The sequence below is a fragment of the Vombatus ursinus genome, unplaced genomic scaffold (genome assembly GCF_900497805.2).
Source record: "Vombatus ursinus unplaced genomic scaffold, bare-nosed wombat genome assembly UNPS02014848.1, whole genome shotgun sequence".
Lineage (NCBI taxonomy): Eukaryota > Metazoa > Chordata > Mammalia > Diprotodontia > Vombatidae > Vombatus > Vombatus ursinus.
This window is the reverse complement of record NW_020954626.1, coordinates 1,721,506-1,740,353: the sequence shown is the minus strand read 5'-3', so window position 1 is coordinate 1,740,353 and position 18,848 is coordinate 1,721,506. Positions and strand designations below refer to the sequence as shown.

Here is an 18,848-nt window from a genome sequence, read left to right as displayed (position 1 = left end):
GCTTTTACAGTGGAGGGGAAATGGTGGGAAGGTGAGAGGGAATGAGTGAATCTCATTTTCATCAGATTTGGCTTAAGGAGAGAATAACATACCTACTCAATTGGGTATGGAAATCTATCTTACCCTACAGAAAATAAGCAGGAAAGGGGACAAGAGAGCAGAAGGATGATAGAGTAGAGGGCAGATTGGGGGAGGGGGTAATCAGAAGCAAACACTTCTAAGGAGAGACAGGGTCAAAAGAGAGAATAGAATAAATGGGGGGGCGGGATAGGATGAAGGGAAATACAGTTAGTTTTTCAAAACATGACAGCTATGGAAGTGTTTTGCATGACTACCCATGTATAACCTGTATGGAGTTGCTTGCCTTCTCAATGAGGGTGGGTGGGGAGGGAGGGAGAAAATTTGGAACCCAAAATTTTAAAAACGAAAGTTAAAAAAAAAATGTGTTTTCACATGCAACTGGGAAATAAGATATATAGGAAATGGGGTATAGAAATCTATCCTGCCCCATAGGAAAATTGAAGGGGAAGGGGATAAGAGAAGGGGGGGAGAGATAGAAGTGAGAGGGCAGATTAGGGGTATTTGGAATGCATTCCATCTTGGGGTGGGGGGAGGGATGAGATGGGGAGAAAATTTGGAACTCAAAATCTTGTGGAAGTGAATGTTGAAAACTAAAAATAAATTAATTTAAAAAAAAAAGAAAAATCTTGCCTTGTCAAATTTTAGCCTTGCATCATTCCCACCATCTGTCACCTTCACTTATACTCAAATACTACTGAAGGAAGCTGGAAAAAATCACAAATCCATACTGAATGCATTCATTACAAATAACATGACTCTCAACAAGATGTTCACTGTAGCAAGACGATTGTTTTACACCTCTGTAATCAATACACTATCTCGCACACTAGAGACTTTTCCAAAACCTGTTCATTCCTTTTCAAGCCTTCCATAGTTCCCTCCTTATCCCCACTCTATTAGCTGAGAAACTTTCCTCATAATTCCTGAAAAACTGAAGCCACTTGCTGAGTTCCCTCCCCTTCCTCATCATATCACTCAGATGCCATCTACTATTATCTCCTCCATTCCATCTCACAAGAAGGGGCCCATCTCCTCATCAAGGCAAACTAGCTATGTGCACAAATGCTGAGTACAAAATCGGTCCTTGCCCTCAAGGAGCTTTCATTCTAATGATATCCTAATACCCCTAGAGGATGTTTTCCCCAGAGAAATTTTTTCTGAAAACTTCTGAGCAAGGTATAGAGAACTGGACTCAAAGCAGGAAGACCTGGGTTCAAGACTGGCCTCTGACATAACTGGTTGTGTGTTCATTGAGCAAGTCACTTGGCTTCTTCGTGTTGTAGCAGCTCTGGGCAATACTTTTGGTGGGCTTCTTTAAATCGTTTTTCATGGAAATCTCTATAACATGTCCAGAAGAGTCTAGCTCTTTCTAGACTCCTGAATAAGGAAAGTAACTGAATTCAGATAACTTACCCCTTGACAAAATATCCCCTAAAAAGGTTCCAACAACACTATACTGGCACTGAATCCACTGCATTAGAATTAAATTACTTTAGAGGAATTATTTTTCTTCCTAGGACTTTCGCAGAGCAAAAATTCAATGTCTTTTCCCTCATGTAATTTTGTAAATTACTTAATTTTGATAATTTAAAGAAATCCATCTGGTTTCTGTGAAGTATATATGAATAATACACAAAAAAATATGGGTGACATCACACAAAAGTGGAATCACAAAATGGAGCATTTACCATGCATCTCACATTATTTCCACTTCCTAGGTTTGACTGTCAGTGTAGAGTGAAGAGGAAATTAAGAACAGATATCCATTACCCACTCAACAACTTGGATCTTTCTCCTTATATTTATCCACTTTTTCGGAAACATCCTAAATACAGCCTTTGTGGAGTGGTGGTGAGTAATATGGTCAAATTGTTCTAAGTAACCCAAGAACTTTAAAAGAAAACTGCTGGCTTATCTACAATATATCCTATGACCTCTTGTTACAAGGTATAAAACTAGCAACAACTGATTTTCATCTGGATAAGGCCTTTAGCACGCTCTGCACTCAGGTTTCCAGAATCTACACCAACTTCAAATTTACATGCCGACTTGGTTGTGGAATCATTTTAAGATTTAGTGAATTGAGTTGGAGAAGGTCTTGGATAACTTAGAAGGGCCAAGTGTGTCAGGAGTGGATCACCCAGGGCTCTTTCCAAAGCCACGGTAGCTAAACGCAAAGATAAGAGCAACATATTGCAGTGGAGTGAGAGATTCTGTGGAAACAGAAGGTTCTTTTCGGCCAGTGTCTCATCCCTAGTCCTTCCTGAACACTTCTTTAAAAAGTTATCTTTAACAGCATTTTGCTGCTATTACTTTCCTGTTTGGAAAACCGTAGTGCCTTCCTTGTCTATCATATAAAATCCAAAATCCAATATGCTCAATTTGTCTTTAAGACTTCACAAACTGACTTATCCCTCCCTTCTGCCCCAATTTCTCATTATAGATATTGCTATTTTTAAAAAATTCCAACGTATAAAAAGTTGTGCTCAAAATTTTAAAGGGTAATTATTTATATTACCAAAAGATTTATAAAGGGACTTGGCTAAGATTTCTTAAATAACCACCCCTTCTTGCACTTAAATAGTATTAACTTATTAGGAAATATGATAAGAAGAGGCTTGAACTAATAAAAATTCAGATGGTCTGAACGCTGAAGATCAATCAGAAGTAAAGACAAAACATCTCTGAAATGATTGCTAGGCCATCAGGAAAAATAATTTTTTGTTGTCTCAAATCTCAAATGTGTAATGTAAAATACCTCATACTCTATCTTAGCCACACAAACCGAGCTCTATGCCAGCATCTGCTTTAATATCCATACATTTCCCTCATTAGAAATGTTCTATTATTTTTTATATATTAATCTATTGAAATTGCTGTCTTGCCTTCTCAGTGAGGCTTCCCTGCACCTTATCACTTCAACACCATTACTCTAAATCCTCCCAGAATTCATGTTCTAGATAGTATTTATACCACAGTAACCTATTTGTTTATAAAGTCTCTTTTGTAAATGATTTTTTTCCCTTTCATGTATTAGCTGCTCTCCCTAATGAAACCTCATGTTCCTTTGGGGCAAGTAGTAAGCAACTCCCTCTTTCATGTTCTAACAGTGGTTATCTTCACTAACCATAAACCATGTACTTCCTAATGTTGTCAACCTATTTGCAAAACTTTTAATATTTGATAGACTCAATGGATATAGTCTGTAGGTAGTCCCAGTGGTCTAAAAACACAATAAATAAATCAAGTCCTTTAAGCTTCTGCTCAACTAATTATTAAGGATCCCAAATTTGGAAAATTTAATCATTTCCTAAACTTAGTACTATAATTTCTTATGCAAAAAAAAAAAAAGTCTTCCCCTAGACTTCTTTGTGTTTTAGTAGTTCGAGAATCTTCACATGGAAAACAAAATAAAACAAACCTAAAAAATAAACCAGCTAAACATCTCTCTCTCCTTCAGAACCACTTTGGTGATCTAGATGGTGGCCACTACACGGCATTCTGCAAGAACACAGTCAGCCAGACCTGGTATAGCTTTGATGATACCCGAGTTTGTGAGATTCCAGACTCCGCAGTCCAAACCGCTGCTGCCTACCTCCTCTTCTACAGCTGCCAGCCCTTTTCTATACCTACCCCAAAATGCAAGTGCTAGGAAAATGATGTTTTCTGAGAACTGTGAAGCAAGAGATCACAAGTCACAGTGGTAGCCGTTTTTGCTTAACATTAAACCTGTGCATCTGATATGACTCCCTGGCATTTTTAAGTCTTTCCAAGTCATGAGACCTGGCCCAAATCACAAGAGAGTGCGCTAATAGTGCTAAGACTATTCTAACTTTTTAGTGTCTAGTATCATACCGTTTCCCCCCGTAGTGCGGGGCCTGCAATAGCCAAGTAGGCCAAGAATAATTCTACAGCTTGAGTATTCCAGGTGGTTAAGACAACAGTAACCTTAGGACTTGTGGAGAATCTGTTCCTTGACTGGTACCAAGACAGCCCCAGACCCATCATAATTCCCAGAGATCACACAGGTTTCTATGCCTGGAGTAGGTCAAAAGTAGTCAGTCCTTCTACGATAAAAACAATCATTTATTAAGCACCTATGTGCCAGGCACTGTGCTAAATGCTTTACAAATACCTCATTTAACACAACAATCTTGAGAGACAGATGCAATTATTCCCATTTTGTAGCTGAGGAAACTGAGGCTGATGGCGGTGTGATCTGCCCAGAATCACACTGCTAGTAAATGCCTGAGGCCATATCTAAACTCAGGTCTTCCTGACTGCAGGCGAGGCACTCTATTTACTGCATCACCTAGCTGCCTCTGGGGTGGCTGTGATCCCTTATGGTAATTCCAGTCCAGAAACCATAGTTTTAAAAGTTCTGACTCATCATTAGGTTCAATGATGAACTTAATCCTTACACTAACTGGTACTTTGGCTATGGAACCTTCCTTTAAGCCAAGGGTTCTTAACCAGCTTTGGCGTGGGGGTTTGGGGGTGAACTTTTTTTTTGACATTGATAAACTATTTCAGTAGAACTGGTTTCTTTTGTAATCCTATGTATTACATGCATTTAAAAACATTATACTGAGGAATCCTTAGACTGTCAAAGGGGTACATGACACAAAAGAGGTTAAGAACCCTGCTCTAGGCTATGCTCATTTGGCATATATTGGCTTAAATTATGCTATCATAATGGCTATAAAACTTAAAACATAAAACCTCCTCATTTTGTTACTTGAATTTACATTCCCACATAAAATTTCGGATTAAGATGCAACTTGACCTCAGTTATGGTGGGTTTTCATTGTCCTTTTAAACAAGCAAGCACTATTTAAACATTCCAAATTAAAATTTTTCCTTTGTATTTAATTATGGCTCAAATTATCAAGGGATCAAGGGGCCACTGTTTTGATTCAAATGCCTTATAGCTCTTCAGTAATGAAATAAAAATTCCATTAATTAGAATATATGCAAAACATTTGATATTGTTGGCTTAATCTCTCAAACCTTGAGTCCCAACTCTTCAGTTTAGCCATTCAGTAGGAATTCTATTAAGATATCTAGTGACACTTTAGGTGTGAGTTTCCATTTCATTTTTTAGAATAAAATTTAAGTGCACAAAGTCAGACCAAAATCAGTAAAAAAAGTTTATTAATATTACATAATCTTAACTGGGTCCTCACTGAAGCAAGACAATTCTTTTACAACTTCCTAATTGACTCACTACCCCACTCATCACAGCAGCTTTTCCAGATCTTTTCACCCCTCCTCAAACCCTCCATGGCTTTCCCCTCACCACCCTCCTTCTCAGCTGAGAACCTGTCTCATACTTCCTTGAAAAAATTAAAGCCATTTGCAGAGGGTTTCCTCTTCTCTCCTCCTTCTCACATCACTCATGTACCTTCCCTTGAAAATCTTCTCCTTCAGGCCCAACTCACACAAAGGCTCTTCTCCTTGCTATGGCAAATTCATCTACTTGCACAAATCGTCCCTACTCCAACCCATTTTCTCCATCAAATTGCCCCCTCTATCGACCAAGCTCCCTCTACTCATCTTCAATCAACCCTCACTTGATCCATCTATCTCTGCTAGCTATCATCCTGTATTTCTCCTCCTTTTTATGGCTAAGCTCATTACAGTCAGTGCCTCCACTTCCTTTTCTCTCATTCTCTTAACACTCTGCAGTTTAGATTCCAACCCCAACATTCAACTGTAACTGCTCTTTTCAGTTACTCTTAATTGGCAATTAAGATCTTTTCTCAGAATGCATCCCCCTTGACCTTTCACACTGCTGATCACCCTCTTCTGGATACTCTCCTCTAGGTTTTTCTGGCATTGCTCTCTCCCAGTTCTCCTTCAACCTATCTGACTTAATCCTTCATAATCTCTTTTGCTAGATCTTTCTCTAGGTCACAACCATTAACTATGAATGTTCCCCAAAGGTCTGTCCTACGTCCTCTTTTTCTTCTCTCTACACTTGGTGATTTCATCAGCTCAATTATCATCTATATGCAGGTGACTCCTAGATCTATAAAGGGTTTCTCAAAAGCCTTAGTGAAATTTTAAGACATTATGTATTTAAATTAATAAGTTTATAAAATTAAATATTTATGATATTAAAGCTTACAACTACACTAAGGCTTTTGGGACACACAGTACATCCAGTCCTTTGTCCTGACCACTAGTCTCACATCACCAATTGTTGCCTATTGGACATCCCAAACTGAATGTCCCATAGACATATCAAACTCAATATGTCCCAAACTGAACTTGTTAGATTTATAATTTGTTCAAAAATTCAATTTTATTTTCAGTTCTGAATTAATTCTTTCCCTCCTCCCCCTTCCCTCACCTACTGAGTTAAGAAAAAACAAAATCCATTACAAACACAGAGTCAAACAAAACAACCATGTCAAAAAAGAAAAGAAAAAGAAAAAAGACTATATCTTTTGGTCTGCACTGTCAGGAGGTGGACAGCATGTTTCATCTGGAGTCCTTTGGTATTGTGGTGGGTCGCTGTGTTGATCAGGGTTACCAAGCCCTTTCATGTTAATTTATCTTTACAACGCTGCTATTATTATATACATTGTTCTCCTGCTTCTGCTCACTGTCCTTTGCATTAGGTCACATAAATCTTCCCAGGTTTTCTGAAACCATCCCCTTCATCACTTCTTACAGCACATTTGTCTTCCACCATATTTATATATTATAACTTGTTTAGCTACTCCCCAGTGGATGGACATCCTTTCAGTTTACAATCCTTTGCCACCACAAAAATATTTTTGTACATATGGGTACTTTTCCTCTTTCTCAGATTTCTTTGGGGCATAAACCCAGTAATAGTATTTCTGGGTCAAAGAGTATGCATTTTTAATAGCTTTTTGTGTGCAGTTCCAAATTGCTTTCCAGAATGGTTGAATTAGTTCACACCCCCACCAATAGTGCATTAGTGTACCTGTTTTCCTATATCCCCCCCAGCACTTGTCCTTAGAACTCACTGCCTTTCCCCCAAAACCTTCCACTCTTCCTAACTTCCCCATAATTGTCAAGGGCACTACCATTTTCCTAGTCACTCAACTCTGCAACCTCAGTGTCACACTCACCCCACATATCCATTTGTCAAGTCCTGGTATTTCTACTTTCACAACATCTCTTATACACATCCCCTTCTCTCCACTCATATAACCACTGTGATGATGCAGGGTCTCATCACATCCTATCTGGACTATTGCAGCAGCCCCATGGATGGCATCTCCACATACTCTTGCCACAGTAACACTGGCCTTTAAGCTATTACTCATACAAGACATGCCATCTCCAGACTTCACGTCTTTTCACCTGCTATCTTCTATGTCTGGAATGCTCGCACTCCTCTCCTTAACCTCTTGGCTTCCTCAGAGGCTCAGTTTAAATGCTGCCTTCTACAAGAGATCTCATCCTGATCTCATTCCTGGTCTTATTCCCCAGTCCTGTCCTCCCACCCCTGCCCCCATCCACCCCCCCATAAAGGTCTTCCCTCTGAGATTACCTCCCATCTATACTGGATATATCTTGTATGTTCATAGCTATTTGCATATTTGTCTCACTCATTAGAACACTAGTTTCTTGAAGGCAGGGATTATGTGTTCCAAAAGTCTTAGTGTAGTTGCAAGTTAATAAAGCTAAAAGCTATATTAAGATTTTTGGGACACCTATTTCCCTGTATTTCTAGAGCTCAGCACTGTTTGGCACATAGTAGGTGCTTAATAAATGCTTACTAAATAAATGACTGAATGACATTAACAGATTATATTTCACTGATTTCTTTGAGAGATAATGATTCCACTAATAGGTCACTCTATCCATAACCAATCATCACATCACATTTAAATGGTCTTTAAGATTTGCAAAACACTTTACATCTATTATCTCACTTGATCCTCACAATAAACCAGGTGAGATAGGTGCTATTATTATCCCCATTTTGTGGATAAGAAAGGTGAGTCTGAGAGAAATTAAATGATTTGCCCTGGGTCACTCAGCTAGTAAGGTTTTGAGGTAAAAGGCCCATGTTTAAATCATACCTAAGTCTAGGACACTACCCAATATGTGAAACTTCCTCATTTTTAACACTTGATTAAAATGTACCTTGATATAATTTTCATCCTTTTTTTTCCACATTTCATTTTCTAAGAGACATGCAAGAAAAAGGCTTAATTCTAAGTTAATATATTTGACCTTGCCCACTGACTTAGAGACAAATAATTGTTGTTTTATTCATTGCTTTTTTCAGGTAGATTTGCTATTATAGTCTCAGTAATATCAAACTCAAATAGAAATGGAGGCTGCTAACAGGTATTTAAGGATCCCTTCAAGCTGCACATTGATTTAGTTTTAAAGTGTAATACTATTTATGTGTTATTGTGTTTTCATTTATTTTGTTAAATATTTCCCAATTACATTTAGATCTGGTTCAGGCTGTACTCAAGAGTGTTGTGGGCTGCATGTTTGACACCTCTGGTCTAAAGAAACTATTAGTTGAGTGAAGGCAGTAGGATAAAACATACCCTGAAGTTGGTGCTTATGGTTCTTCTGTGTTACATCAGATAACAGGAAACTTCAATCAAGACAGAACACTTAACAGCATTTTGGGATTTAAAATAATTTCCTCATTGGGATTTTAATGCAGGTGTACATGAAATTTATATATTAAAAAATTAAAGAAAAGTTTCATTTCTTTTTTAGAATAAAGTTTAAGTGCACAAATACATCCCAAAGCCAACATAAAAATAGCTTTGCTTTGTTGTGTCTCTAAAAAGCATTTTAGTTATTTAGAACAGGCAAAAAAAAAGCAATCCTCTGAGTTCTAGGCTTCACGAAAGGATTTTTTTTTTTAATTATATACATAGGTCTGATGTGCAAGTATGCAATAAATATATACACATACATTCCTACCTGCTTTACATCATTCTAGAGTATTCACAGTAGAATCAAGCTGAGGGTTAGAAATGTGAAAAGGCCATAACAGTGAAAAGAAAAATAAAGTATACAATGGAGTTTAGGCCAGGATAAGGTGGCTTAGATGGACTGCAAATAATGAGTTTAATTTGGGAGTAGGCTAAAAAAGTTGTTTTGAAATAAGTAGAATCTATAAAGGATGCTTACTGTAATATTTATTAGATGTTGTCAGCTTCCTGATAAAGCAGTAGCACTGACCTGAAATATTTAGTTTCAGTAACACAGCTCTCACTCTTATGTCTTTTAAATGGTTGTATATAACTACTCTGCATCTTACTATGCACTTCTAGAGTTGTGCTGCTGTGCCTTTAAAAAAGAGCTAGCTTTCTCCACACTCTTCTTATGTGGCTACATCTGCTACTCGCTGTTCCAATGATGTGTAAAAGAGGATGTATGCTGCTGAGGATCTCACAGAGGACACTGAGATGTCAGACACTTCATGATCATCAAATTTAAACCAGCGTTGTCTTGCAGCATTTTTACAGTAGGCAGTGTAGTGTCCTCCATCCAATCCGCCATAGTGATTCTGCAATCAAACAGACATGAAATCAATTAGGAAAATTCACAGTTCAAAGTATTAAGAGTTTTCTCACCATTCTCACTGAATGGTCATGGCCACTACCATTAAAAACAAAGGGTTTTGGAGCTGTTTTTGTTTTTAAATCAAAGGTTTAAATTTAAATTTAATGAGGTACTTACTGAAACCGAAAACAGATTGTATCTCTTCAAATTATTCTTTGGACCAATAACATATTGTGATAAGTCAAGATTTTCTAATGGAAAATCTACAGATGTTTGTAGTTTTTGCTTCCATCTTCCATCATAGGAAAAACTGCAGAACATAACGTTGTAACAGTTAAATAGAGCACCTAAAGTTCACAGGAACATTATTTTAAGCCTTTCTATGTATTTATAATGTATTATTTCCATATTATAGTTATCTATGTCTGCATCTTATTCCTTCTCCCCAATTAAACTGTATGCTCTATAAAAATATGGATTTTGTCATAGCCTAATTTCCTGTCTTTCCCAATGCCTAGTTCAGTACCCTGCATGCAGCAAGCACTTAACTATCTATTTATCTATCTGAACTGAATTCTATTACAAACCAGACTTAGGTATAATGGAAAGTCCTACAGATCATTTTGAAAACTCCATTTCCTGCACTGTCGGTCACCTCAAGAACAGAAAGGGACAACATCAAACTATGATTTCTTAGAAGGGACTGAGGGCTGCTCATCACCCACGCTTCCTCCTTCAGAATAAGAGTCCAAAACAGCTGGCAGGAGGACCGAGTCCAGCCAATACCTAACACAGTCCCCTCACTTCAACTCTTGTTCACTTTATTCAATGAACTACTCCTCAAAACAGCAAAACTGTTTCACTATGCATACTGTAAACGTTAGATACTCAGAGGGCAAGCCACTGAGGTAAGTTCAAATAATGTAAATTTTATAGACAAATAAAATATAGTTAGTGGATGTTCACAAAATTCTTTTTTGATAACAAGGACTGTTTACTCAACATCTATAAAGTATTTTTTATACAGCATAGCACAGTGGTGTGGGAATTACATAGGCCAAGCAATAATTCCGATATGATTTCATTTTGTGAAAGCAACGTTCAAGCATGTGTACTTATGCTGACACCGAACATCTGACCAGATGAAAACAAGACTGAGCTAATTTCACCATCTGCTGTGAGTTCTCTGTCAAATGAGAACTGAACTTCATGCCATACACAAGTGTTACACTGCTCTCTTCTTGTAGTGTTTTAAATTCTGCAGTTTCTAAGATTACATATTATTCCAAGGAAACATCAAAAAGCTGTAGCTCTATAAGAACACATGTCAATTACTATAAGAGATACTGCGTGAAGAAGTCAAGTGTTTTAAGGATTATTCAAGACCACAATGAAACAGGATCAGTCACATCAAAGGATAAAAGAGAGAGGTGAAAACAAAAAACAAAAAACAAAGACTGACACTATTAACACAAAATAGTCTAATTAATCCTTAGAAAACAAGCAAAGACCTCCAGAGGGACCTGGAAACTGAAGGGGTAGTTAATAATTGGTCTACAGTTAGGCACAGGCTTCCTGAAGTTGAAAAAACAATAAGACCACAAGTTTAAAAAAAAAATCTGCTAGTAGGCAGCTAAGTGGTGCAGTGGATAGAACACTGGCTCTGGAGTCAGGAGGACCTGAGTTCAAATCTGACCTCAGACACATAACACTCACTAGCTGTGTGACTCTGGGCAAGTCACTTAACTCCAACTGCATCACCCCCCAAAAAATCTGCTAAACATTGCTATAAAGAAAAAAAGTTTGTCATGAGCAAGATAATAGAAAGATTAGAATGCTGAAGACTGGAAAAGTAATTTTTACTTAAGAAATTCATTTTTTAAAAAATAAGACTGGTTCTGCCTATCTCTCCTAAGGCTGGAAGTACAGGGAATTATTCAGTTCTTATTCTACTACTGACTGGCACAGGTGCTTTTCTTTCTAACCTGGGCCAATTCATCCCTCCTTAGGTAACCTGGTGGTCCCTATTCTTGGGGCTGGTCACCATTTAAATGCTGAATTTGGTGCAGATACCCAATTAGCATAGCCCTCTGCAACTCAGAGCTGCTGAACTCAAGAGATCTGTTAGCCTTAGACTCCTCAGGTGTGTGCCACCCCACTCAGCTGAAACTTTTGTTCAATCAAGACTTCATCTATTGTCATAAAGTCCAAGTGAGTCTCTAAAATCTGGGAATCTTCATCAAACTGTAAAACACATACCCCAAAATGGGGGATTTTTAACTTCCAGAGTCCCCATTAAGAGTAGTGATGAATTCCAATATGTATTCATATACATATGTATGTATGTCTACATGTACAGATCATAGACACAGATTAGATAGACAGATGGAAGAAGCAGAACGCAGAGCTGCTATGAAATTACAAAAATTTCCACTAGAAATGGAATACTGCAGTTTGATGCTTTACCATGCCATATGTCATAAAAAGGTAAAGAAATTCATTCAAGCTATGGAGATATACATGCTTCAAAGGCCTAGGAAGTTGCCTGATTTAAACTCTACTGAAAATCTAAATTCTACGCCCAAAGGGCTATAAAACTCTGCATATCCTTTGACCCCACGATGGCACTACTAGGTCTGTATCCCAAAGAGATATTAAAAAAAAGAAAAGAAATGGATCTATATATAGCAGCTCATTTTGTGGTGGCAAAGAATTAGAAATTAAGGGGATGTCCATCAACTGGGGAATGGTTGAACAAGTCGCAGCATATGACTGTGATGGAATACTAATATGCTATAAGAAATGATGAGCAGGATGATTTCAGAAAAACCTGGAAAGACTTACATGAACTGATGCAAAGTAATGTGAACGGAACCAGGAGAACATTGTACACGGTGACAGCAGTATTGTTCAATGATTGACTTGCTATTTTCAGTAATACAATGATCTAAGACAATTTCCAAGAACTAAAGATGAAAATTACTATCCAGCTTCAGAGAAAGAACTGATGAAGTCTGAATGCACAATGAAGATTACTTTTTAAACTTTCTTTTTGGTCTATGTTTTCTTTTACAACATGACTACCATGGAAATTTCTTTTGCATAACTGCACATGTATAACCTATATCAAACTGCTTGCCTTCTCACTGAGGGAGAGAAGGGGACGAAAGGAGAGAGAGAATATGGAACTCAAAAAATTTTTAAAAACAAATATTAAAAATGTTTACATGCAATTGGAAAAAATATTTAAAAAAAACTTACATCCTAGACTTAAGGTTAGACTTATGTCAAAATCTTGTGAACTCAATGCCAAAAAATGTAAAACAAGTGATAATAGAAAAAGTACATATTTATTGTACATTACATTTTTTGTAGAACAGTGATACATAGTGCTTAGTAGTAGTAAATCCTTATATAAAAATATATTATGTATATTACATATATTATTATTAAATCCTTCTAACCCCACCAAAAAAAAGTTCTAAGGTTTATTAGATAAATAAATAACACATTTAATTATTTTACTTTGTCCCAATTAATTCACATACCAGCGTACACATCGGGGGATAATTTAAGTAATAATAATAATAGCTAACATTTATATAGCACTCTTGTGTCAGGTACTCTGCTAAACACTTTACAAATATCTCATTTGATCCTCACAACTACCCTGGGAGGTAGGTGCTTATTATTATCCTCATTTCACAACTGAGAAAACTGAGGCAAACAAAGGTTAAATAACTTGCCCAAAGTTATAGACCTAGTAAGTGTTCTGAGGTTGAATTTGAACTCAGGTCTTCCCAACTAGGCCTGGTGCTCTAACCACTACCACCTAGTTGCCTCAAATCAACACAAGAGAAATATTTTCACTTTTCTGGTCACACAGTCCCCCAATAAAGCCGAAAACCATCAATGTTCTGACCTGCATCTTTGTCTGATCTCATGGATAAACTTGCCCTCATTTTCTTACCGTTTCAGATGTACTAGAAGAACAGGTGGCAACTTCCAGATTTCTATTTTTTTCATTGAGTCCCTTCGAGTTTTGCAATGGCTACAGTAAAATCTGTTGTTATCTGTGAGTTTCTCCTCTTTGGAAAATAATCTAAGGCAATCCTAAGAAAAAAGAAGTCAACTCAAAGGCTTAAGATAATTAAGTATCATAAAAAAATTCCCTTCATATCAGCTATCTAGGTCACAGTGCAGGTATCAGGGTGTACCACTTCTGCCTCAAAATTACTGAATGTAAAATCAACACTACAGATTTCTAAATCAAAATTATGCTTTCAGATGTTTTAAATTTAAAGAAATTAAGTGCCAAATCCGAAAAATATGCCAAACTGAAGGAAAAAAATAAGACAAATTCCCAACTTTTTGTAATTCCTGAGGGCCTATGTAAATTTAGAAACTTTTTTACCTGTAAATTTCAACTATAAATATAACATAACACTTCTGTAAATTTAAGCAATTTCCTCAGAAATTTATAGACAAATATATAAACTAGCATTGTAGTTAGTAAGTCATCTCCTTTTAATCTGAGGCTTACCTGTAATGTACATTTACTTGTGGATGCTAGCGGTAAAGACAAATACATAAAAGCCTCAAACGTCCTAGACTTTTTGTGACAGGTGAGGCACTGTACTGTGGATTTGAACTGGCCCTGAAAAAGTGCAACGATAATCGACTCATTGAGCTGCTTGTGCTTCTGCCAGGCATGTTCAGCTGCTTTGAAATCATCAAGATGTTCATTATTTTCCTCTTTATGCCTCTTTCGGTTATCTGCCTAGAAATGAAATATTTAAATTCTCATTAACCTATTACTTGAAATTTGTAGGTAAATGCTACTGAACACGCTGACAAAGGAGTTCTCAAACACTCTTGCCATCCTCTCTCAGGTGACCGAAGATGCTGACACTGAATGAGGGGCTGCAGAAAACAATTAGCAAGAAGTTAATCCTTCAGTGCTTGTAATGAGGGAATTGGACACCTTCTCCAAGGATCCCTCCAATTTTATAATCCTACGGTCAAAAATACTGGTCTGTTTTCATTATTTAAAATGTACTTTGAGATCACAGCTTTAGCAAACAACTGTTAGGAGGTTTTTCCTATTGAATCTAAAAGGCCTGATTTGTGAAGAGAATTCCTCCAACAAGCAACTGGAATTATCTGTGCAGAAATTAGTGAAAATTGTTCTTTTTAAAAAGAAGATGATGATGATGGTGAACGAGATCCTCTTTGTGCAGAAATGACAAGCTTCATGCTTAGGTCATAACATATAAATCTATATGTGGTATACAGAACCCAATCATATTGTAACATAAACAATACAAGGTAATATAAAATCAGAAAAACAAACCTGAACCAAATAATTCAGCAGGCACAGAGTCTAACTGCTTTTGGGAAGAAGTAAAAGAGGGGAAGATAGAAACAGTTTAAAGTCAATTGTGATCAAGATTTTGGTGAAAATTTTCTGCATTCAGGATTTTAAAGTATTCCTCTATACAAATTGATATCCTGCATATATACAGGCCTACAGCTCTTTTTCCTCTGACTTATCATTTCAATGGTATAGGGAGTTCCCCAGAAAGTCCTTCTACCAATGCATTATTAGTCACTGTTCTGGAACTTAACAGTCTTAGGGATTTACTAGGGCATTGGGAAGTTAAGTGATCTGTCCAGGGTTTCAGAAGTAAGACTTGAACCCAGGTCTTCCAGACTCTGTGGCCAGCCTTCTATCTACAACACATGACTACCTATAGTTACAATGCTACAAGGATATAATAGACAACTGTCCTACCAAATAAAAAGTAAACCAAACACGCTCTGACTATTGAAACAGCAAATTTCACAGATACAAAAAAGTCAGCAAGACTTTCTAACATTCAACAATCACACACAAATTCTGGTATTTGACAAATCTATTTTTGGAATACCTACATGTCTTAGCACAAAACTATTAGTCCCAACATTAGTGGTGCCAAGACACCATCAAGCAAAATACATATGGATACTGGATAAGATTACAGTACTAATGAGTAATCCAAATGAGCACTTTGCAACATTCAAAAATAAAATTCCTTACTTTATTTAAGTCTTCATGGAGTCCATCCATTAGGAACAGAAGCAATTCTTGTGAGTCTTGCTGGCTGTATCCTGAGAACTGGTCATTGATCTTCCCAATTGTGATTTTAAAATCCTTTGGACTGATATACCTGTACTGTCCTGTCCACAGAGCCTTCATGATTATCCCAAACTCCTCAGCCACTTCCCCTTTATGCCCCAACAAATTTGACCTTTGCAAATAAAATAAAAATCATAAATAACAATTAAAATAAAGAATATGCAGGAGTAAAAAGCATTACTTTAAATATCAAAAGAAATTATTGTTTACACACTTTTAATATTTCAAATAAATTTAGTAAAGATTTTTAAAGGATTTACTATGTGCCGATAATAAAAAAAAAAATAAAAGCTAATATTTATATGGTGCTTACTATGTATCAGTCACTGTGCTAGGCATTTTACAACTTCTGTCTCACTTGATCTTACCAACAACTCTGGGAGGTAGGTGTTATTAAAAGAACCATTTACAGATGAGGAAATTGAGGCAAACAGAGGCTAAGTGACTTGCCCAAAGTCACACAGCTAGTAAGTGACTAAGGACATGTCTGCACTCAGGGCTTCGTGACTCCAGGCCTGGCACTCTATCCATGGGACTACCATGCTGACTGTGTTAGGTGAGATGGAATTTACAGCCTAATATCCTAACAAGACATGACAAATGAAGAACAGTATGAGACTGAGGTTAGAGAGGCAGGTTAGCTCTAGATGGTGGAGGGCTTTGAATGTCATGTAAACAAATCCAAATTTTACTCATTAGGTAACAGATCACATTACACACTGCCATGTACTCTTTGATCCAGTGACAATGGCTTTCATGAACAAGACACTCCATCTCTTGGCTCCAGGCCTTTTCTCTGACCATCCCCTATCTCTGGAATACTCATCTTCCTCATTGACACTACTGCCTTCCCTGGATTTAAGTCACAACTAAAATTCTATCTTCTAAAGGAAGCCTTTCCCAATGCTTCTTGATGCTAGTGCCATTGTTCTATTATTTCCTTTTTATCTTGTATATAGGTTGTTTGTACATATTTGTTTGCTTGTTGTTTCCCCAATTAGATTAGGAGTTCCTTGAGGGCAGGGACCATCTTTTGTTTCTTTTTGTATCCCTAGCACTTAGCACAGTGCCTGGCATATAGGAGGTAGGTACTTAATAAATCTTCATTGACTGACGAGAAGATTTTGAGCAGAGCAGTACCTGACCAAAGTTATATACTACTATATTATATTATATCATATCTGTGATATAATGGAGGGGAAAAGCACCCAAGTCAGAGGACCTGGGTTCAAATCCCAATTCCCTGCTGACAACCTCTGGGTGGCTACTTCTGGGGGCTTCCATTTTCTCGTCTTAAAAATGAGATGACAACTCATCGATGCCTATGGTTCTTTTCAACTCTAGATTCTAATAGTGCCCTAATCTCCAAGTGAGGAAGAGAGATAGCCTGATATTGAAACATCTAAACAATTTGTCAACAACAATACAGATGATTTTTAGAACAAGACAAAAATTTAAAGCAAAATTCCCAATACACTTTCCCCTTACCGATCTTTACTTTCACAAAAGCTTTATTTAACCCCAGTCTGACACAGACTTGAATTAGTGTGCCAAATTTTATAATTAACTCTGAATAACTTAGGTCCAAATTTTCCTTCTTTCTGCCTGACGGATGAGAAGCAGGCTCCCAATCTGTGCCTGCGACACTCTTCCTCTCTTCCACATTCCTCTCAACTTCAGCTTCTCTTCCACATTTCTAACCCTTTCTCAAAAGAGAAAAGATTAAGTTCACAATATACCATTAAAACTCAATTTTTCAAAAGTCTTAGGTTTTTCTCTACTTTTTTTCTTTTTAAAGGAGAATGCTGTATAACATGATTTGTCTGGATCTGTGTGAAATTTGGTTCCATTAGTGTAAAATGATGGCATACCTTACAAACAGAATAGCAAACAAACTGAACAACCCACACAACAATTTCATTCCAGACCATAAGTGGTAAAAGAAAGCTGTTTCAGTATTCTTTACCTGTTAATGTCATCCTGATAAAAGTTTCTGTTGAAATAATCAGCCAAATGAGGAGCATTACATAGGCACTGTAATATTGAATTCATATAACAAGTGTTTCCTAAATTACGAAGTCCAGTGAGAGCTGGTCCTGATCCTCCAAACACAGGATTGAGATTACGAATCTGAGAGGCAGAGAGTCTTGAGATCTCAGCTTTGGGGTAGCATATCGGCCTAGGAAGGGAAATTAAGGTTATTGAAATTATGTAAATCTATATGTAAATTCAGCAGTCATAATAAATCTTAAATAAATTCAATGTTAATGATTTAAAGGGCAGTAACTTTGGCAACCTGAGCAGTGGGTTAAACATTTACAAGGAAAGAGCCCCCCCAAGAGTATGAGGAGTCTTGGAATGTAGTATAGATATCTGACTTCTTTGTATCTAGTTGTCTTTCTGGGATACCTCCCCCCATTCCTGACCCCTTCTCTCTCTCTCTCTCTCTCTCTCTCTCTCTCTCTCTCACACACACACACACACACACACACACACACACACACACACACACACACACACACACCCCCAAGGATAACCCAAATTGCAGCCTGGGACTATTAATGTCAAAAAACCTCTGAGGACTCTTAGGAAGGGCAATGTACTCAGAGATGAGACAGAATGGTTCTAACATTAGGAGTTTGCCTTTAAAATCCTTTAATCCTAGAAAGAAGGCTGGATTTTGACAATATCCACTGCCAGATATTTGACACTGATTTCAGTTAAAGAAGATGCAACATAGAGAACTGAAAGGTGACTACCTCTTGGGCAATTATGAAAAAAAAGAAGTATCTGCATTCACTGTCACCTATCTGTGTGGCTACAGCAACAAAGAAAAGCCCTGGAAGGGAGTCTTCACATATTATGGTCTAATATAGGCAACTTCACTGAACTTTTTTTTCCCCCATATGCAATGTAATTATGTGACCTTCACAAATGACACAATCTTTAGCCACTATCAGTTTTAACAGAGTTAAGTCAGAACACAGAAGCTAGTAGATGAAACAAACGCAAAAGGGACAATTTATATTTTTTATAACAATAAATTCATTCACCAACTGAAAATTTC

At 37.1% G+C, this 18,848-nt stretch overlaps 2 protein-coding genes across 3 annotated transcripts in view; one reads left to right on the top strand and one right to left on the bottom strand.

Annotated features, from left to right (window-relative positions):
• USP50 (ubiquitin specific peptidase 50) overlaps positions 1 to 3,733 on the top strand; it is a 26,603-nt gene extending 22,870 nt beyond the window's left edge. Inside the window, exons 6-7 of the mRNA XM_027840772.1 lie at positions 1,800 to 1,932; positions 3,542 to 3,733. Of these exons, the coding sequence (XP_027696573.1) occupies positions 1,800 to 1,932; positions 3,542 to 3,733 (325 nt within the window). The remainder of the gene's footprint in view (positions 1 to 1,799; positions 1,933 to 3,541) is intronic.
• Positions 3,734 to 8,935: 5,202 nt separating this feature from the next.
• USP8 (ubiquitin specific peptidase 8) overlaps positions 8,936 to 18,848 on the bottom strand; it is a 79,415-nt gene continuing 69,502 nt past the window's right edge. For both annotated transcript variants that reach the window (XM_027840832.1, XM_027840833.1), the window contains 6 exons: positions 17,748 to 17,960; positions 15,683 to 15,893; positions 14,147 to 14,383; positions 13,574 to 13,716; positions 9,781 to 9,913; positions 8,936 to 9,607 (listed from right to left, as the gene is read on the bottom strand). In XM_027840832.1, the coding sequence (XP_027696633.1) occupies positions 9,422 to 9,607; positions 9,781 to 9,913; positions 13,574 to 13,716; positions 14,147 to 14,383; positions 15,683 to 15,893; positions 17,748 to 17,960 (1,123 nt within the window). In that variant the 3' untranslated portion in view covers positions 8,936 to 9,421. The remainder of the gene's footprint in view (positions 9,608 to 9,780; positions 9,914 to 13,573; positions 13,717 to 14,146; positions 14,384 to 15,682; positions 15,894 to 17,747; positions 17,961 to 18,848) is intronic.